At 50.6% G+C, this 4740-nt stretch overlaps 1 protein-coding gene across 1 annotated transcript in view; it reads left to right on the top strand.

Annotated features, from left to right (window-relative positions):
• Positions 1-4740, top strand: part of RFX1 (regulatory factor X1) — a gene marked incomplete in the record, with an annotated part of 48718 nt that overhangs the window by 28661 nt on the left and 15317 nt on the right. The window contains 1 exon segment of the mRNA XM_027776778.1: positions 1-67. This exon segment is cut by the window's left edge and continues 159 nt beyond it. Within this exon segment, the coding sequence (XP_027632579.1) occupies positions 1-67 (67 nt within the window).

Here is a 4740-nt window from a genome sequence, read left to right as displayed (position 1 = left end):
AGGTGGTTATGTGCTGGGCAGTGCCAGCCAGTCTTACTCCCACACCACCCGTGCCTCGCCAGCCACGGTAAGTGCCCGCCTGCGGCCCCTAGGGCAGGCAGTGGGGAGGCCACGGCGGCTGGAGCCTGAGCTCCCACGCAGACGGCTGGAACTGAGGCCTCTTGCTGTGTGGCCTGGGAGAGGTCACTCAGCCTCTCTGGGCCTCAGCTGACAGGTGCCGAGCTCTTAGACCCATGTCCAAAGATATGTCCTCTGCCCTGATGTGACTGATGTTAGAGGGGTGAGGGGGGAGAGGATCAGGCTGCCCTCAGCAGGTGCTTGTCCATCTGGAAAGCAGGAGCCATTACCACTTTCTACCAGAGGTGGCCTCGATCCGCCCGGCAGCCCCAGGTTCCAAACCAACCAGCCCCTCAACTATGTGATGATGGGGTGTGTCAGGGGCCCTCATGGTCCCCGCTTATGCACAGAGGCAGCGTAGCAGATGGCATAGCGGTTACATCGCTAGACTCCCACATGGCCAACTACAGTTCAAGTCCCAGACCCGGAGGCTTTAAACTCACGGGGGGTGCATGTGTGTGCGTGCCCAAAATCCCAGAGGAGAATGGAGGAGAAGGGACTGCGGCGTGGCCATCCCTCCTAGGGGGTGATTTCTTGCTTTCTGTCTCTGTCTCTCCAGCAAGCACACACATGCTATAGCAAAAATCTCTCTAGGGCCAACTGGCGTGTTGGTTAAGATGCTGGATTCTCTTGGGACCAGCAGATGGTATAATGGTTATGTCACTGGACTCCCATGTAGTGGACGGCAGTTCAAGTCCCAGACCCAGTGACTTAAAACTCACACCAGGCGCATGTGCGTGTGTGCCCAAAATCCCAAGAAGAGAATGGAGGAGAAGGGATTGTGGTGTGGCCATCCCCCCAGAGGGTGATCTCTTCCTTTCTGTCTCTCTCGTGAGTTCACGCTCCTTACAGCAAAAACCTCTCCAAAAATAAATAAATAAATAAGATGCTGGATTCCCACGTGGCCAACCACAGTTTGACTCCCAGACCCAATGACTTGAAAAATCACAAGAAATAAATATGAACTAGATACATCAGTAAATAAATAAGTACGTGTTTTGTTTTTAAATCCCTCTCTCTAAAAAAATAAAAAATAAATTTGCCAGAGGGTGCGTGTGGTCACCAGAGACAGAGACAGAAGGAGACAGCCCGTCCCAGCGGGGCGTGGTTATGCCACAATCCCCTTTCTCCCATTTCTCTGGCTCGTCAAGATTTGGGGCATGCACGCACATGCACTCGGCTTGTTTTCTAAGCCACCTGGGTCGGCATTCAGACAGCGCGGCCGGCTGTGTGGGTCTGGCTCCCTTAAGCACTGAGGCGTGGGGCTGGCCCTCCCCTTTTCATTTTTTCCTCCTTTTTCTTTTTTCTTTTTTTCTGTAGGATGTATGTGCTTGCTGGATAGAGATAGAAAGTGAGAAATCACCCCCCACCACCCCCCTACCTCGGTGGAGTGGCCATGCTACAATCCCTTCTCCTCCATTGTCCTCTCTGGATTTGGGGCAAGCATGCACACGTACTCTGTGTGTTTTTTTTTAATTGGACTGGAGAGAGATAGAGAAAGGGAAAATGAGAAAGCAAGCTGCCAGGTCTGGGGCTTGAACCGCGGTCGGCCAATGGGAGTCCAGCACCTTAACCACCATGCCACCTGCTGTCCCCCACCCCAAGCGTGTTTTTCAAGCTGTCGGGTCCAGGACTCAAAACTACACAATCAACTGACCATGTGGGCTCTAGTGCCTTAACCTCCATGCCACCTGCTGTCTCCTCCCCTTTCTTTCTTGTTGCTAGAAAGTGTATGTGTCTGGGACCAACAGTTTGCATAACGGTCACATCACTGGACTCCCACGTAGTCGACCACGGTTCGAGTCCCGGACCCGGTGGCTTAAACTCACGCCAGGCGCGTGTGTGTGCATGCCCAAGATCCCCAGAAGAGAGTGGAGGAAAAGGGATTGCGGTGTGGCCATCCCCCCTGGGGGGTGATTTCTCACTTTCTGTCTCTCCGTCTCTGTCTTTCTGGTGGGCACACGTGCCCTATAGCAAAAACCTCTCCCCCCCAAAAAAGGAAAAAAATTTAAAAAAAAATGCATGTGACTACGTGAATGAGAGGGAGCAAGAGAGAGCCCGGACGGGGTGTCGTCACGGCGTCATCCACTTTCCCTAGCCTTCCAGCCCCCCAGGATCCGGGTGCCCACACATGCAGCAAGCTTGTTCCTCAGGCTGACCCGGGATCTGAACCGTGGTTGCCATATGGCTTCCAACACTGCAGGGCATTGGCGTTCCTGCTGTACCACAGCAGCTGGGCCTTGTAACCTGGTTTTTATAATGCGGGTGATGACCTATCTGGCTGATTCCATGACCCTCTCAGGCATCCTCACCCAGAATGTAAAAACAAGCTCTTCTAGAACAGCACCATCTGAGAGCCCGGAGTGGCTTCACGGACATCCACGCAGAGGCTGCTGGCCCAGGAGGCTGTGGAGCGCTTGGAATGTGCCCGGAGTCCCTCAGGGACCGAGTCGGGTTTCTTTCCTTTTCAGCTGTTTCTTTCGAAATAATTGAAGATACACAGGGAGCTGCGAAAGTGGTAGAGAGGTCCCTATTACCATTCACATAATATCCTTCTGGTGACATTTTATGTAATTATAGGATAGGGTCCAAAACGGGAAACTGACCCGGCATGACTGGGGAGAGGTTTTTGCTCTAGGGCGCGTGCACTCGCCAGAAAAACAGAGAGAGACAGAGAGACAGAAAGCGAGAAATCACCCCCCAGGGGGGATGGCCACACCGCATTCCCTTCTCCTCCATTCTCCTCTCGGGATCTTGGGCACGCACGCACACGCGCCTGGCGTGAGTTTAAGCCACCGGGTTTGGGACTTGAACCGCGGTCAACCACATGGGAGTCCAGCGACATAGACATTACGCCAACTGCTGGTCCCGGTGTGTCTTTCTTTTTCGCCTTAGGGTGCATGCGCTTGCCAAAGAGGGAGAGAAACAGGGCCAATAAGAGGGAAAGTGAGAAAGCACCACCCTAGGGGGATGGTCATGCCACAACCTACAATCCTTTCTCCTCCATCCTTCTCCCCGGGTCTTGGCATGCATAGACAAGCACCTGGTGTGAGTTTCAAGCCACTCGGTCCAGGACTTGAACCGTCGTTGGCCATGTGAGAGTCCAGCAATGTAACAGCTGTGGCATGTCTGCCTCTCGTGTGCATTGCTTCTTAACTCACCAGTGGGCATGTGCGCTGGAGAGACAGAGTAAGAAGGAAAGTGGAAAAAATCAGCTCCCCCCCTCCCACAGAGGGGATGGGCAAGCTGCAATCTCTCCTCCATTCTTTTCCTTGGATTTTCAGCTATACACGAACACACACACACACGCACACACACCCCAGCATGACGTTCAAACCTCCCAGCCCAGGACTCAAACTATAGTCGGCCATGCAGGATCCAGTACCTTAACTACCATGCCACCTGCTGGCCGCCATGGAATTTTCTAGAATGATACTGTCCAATCCAGTCCAGTGGCCTTCACTACATGAACCTATGGTAATACACACTTTACATTAACTTTTTTTTTTTCATTTCTAATGTGACGTCTGAGAGAGTGCCTAGACTTCTCCTTTTTTAAAAAAAATATATTAACTGTATTCATCTTTATTATTATTATTTTGTAAATTTTTAAAATATTTTATTTATCTTTATTTATTTACTTATTTTAATTTCACCAGAGAGGGACAGACTGAGAAAGAGAGAGAGTGAGAGAGAGGATGCCCCCAGGTCCGGGACTCAAACTGCAGTTGGCCATGTGGGAGCCTAGTGCCCTTAACCACCACGCCACCTGCTGGCCCCCATTATTATTGTTTTAATATGATCAGAGATAGAAGGGAAAAGTGAGGAAGCAAACCACCAGGTTTGGGACTCGAACCCCGGTAGGCCTTGTGGGAATCCAGTGCCTCAACCACCATAACCACCTGCTGGCCCCACATCTATATTAGTTTATGCTGAGTGAAAAAAGCCAAGCTTCTGGGCCAGCAGGTGGCACGGTGGTTAAGGTGCTGGACTCCCACGTGGCAAACGGCAATTCCAGTCCTGGACCTGGTAGCTTGAAAATCACACCAGGACTGTGTGTGCGTGCCCAAAATCCTGCCAGGAGAACGGAGGAGAAGGGATTGCCGTGTGGCCGTCCTCCAGGGAGTAACGTCTCACTTTCCCTCCGTCTGTCTCTCTGGTGAGCGCATGCGCCCTCTAGGAAAAACTTAAAAAAAAAAAAAAAGAAAGAAAGAAAGAATTTCCTTCCAATTTTCTTCTCCAGTTGAATTTACAAAGTATCATATCTCATAAATGGCCAACCGTGGTTTGAGTCCCGGACCTGGCAGCTTGCTTTCTCTGTCTCCCTCTCACATACTCTGTCCTTCTCTGGTCAAACAAAAATAAAAATAAATGAAGTTAAATAAAATAATTTTTAAAAAGAGGGGGGTGACAGGTGGCATAGTTGTTAGGAAACGGGGATTCTCACATGGCCGACTGTGGTTCGAGTCCCAGACCTGGCAGCTTGCTTTTTTACTTTCTCTCTCTCTCTCTCTCTCACTCACTCAGTCTGTCCCTCTCTGGTCAAATTAAAATAGATAAATAAAGTTAAAACAATTCTAAAAAGAAGAGGCAAGATTTCTATATTATACACATATATGTAAC

The sequence above is a fragment of the Tupaia chinensis genome, unplaced genomic scaffold, assembly GCF_000334495.1.
Source record: "Tupaia chinensis unplaced genomic scaffold, TupChi_1.0 Scaffold138060_1, whole genome shotgun sequence".
Taxonomy (NCBI): Eukaryota; Metazoa; Chordata; class Mammalia; order Scandentia; family Tupaiidae; genus Tupaia; species Tupaia belangeri.
The sequence above is the reverse complement of the archived record's forward strand: the minus strand, read 5'-3'. Positions and strand labels throughout refer to the sequence as shown.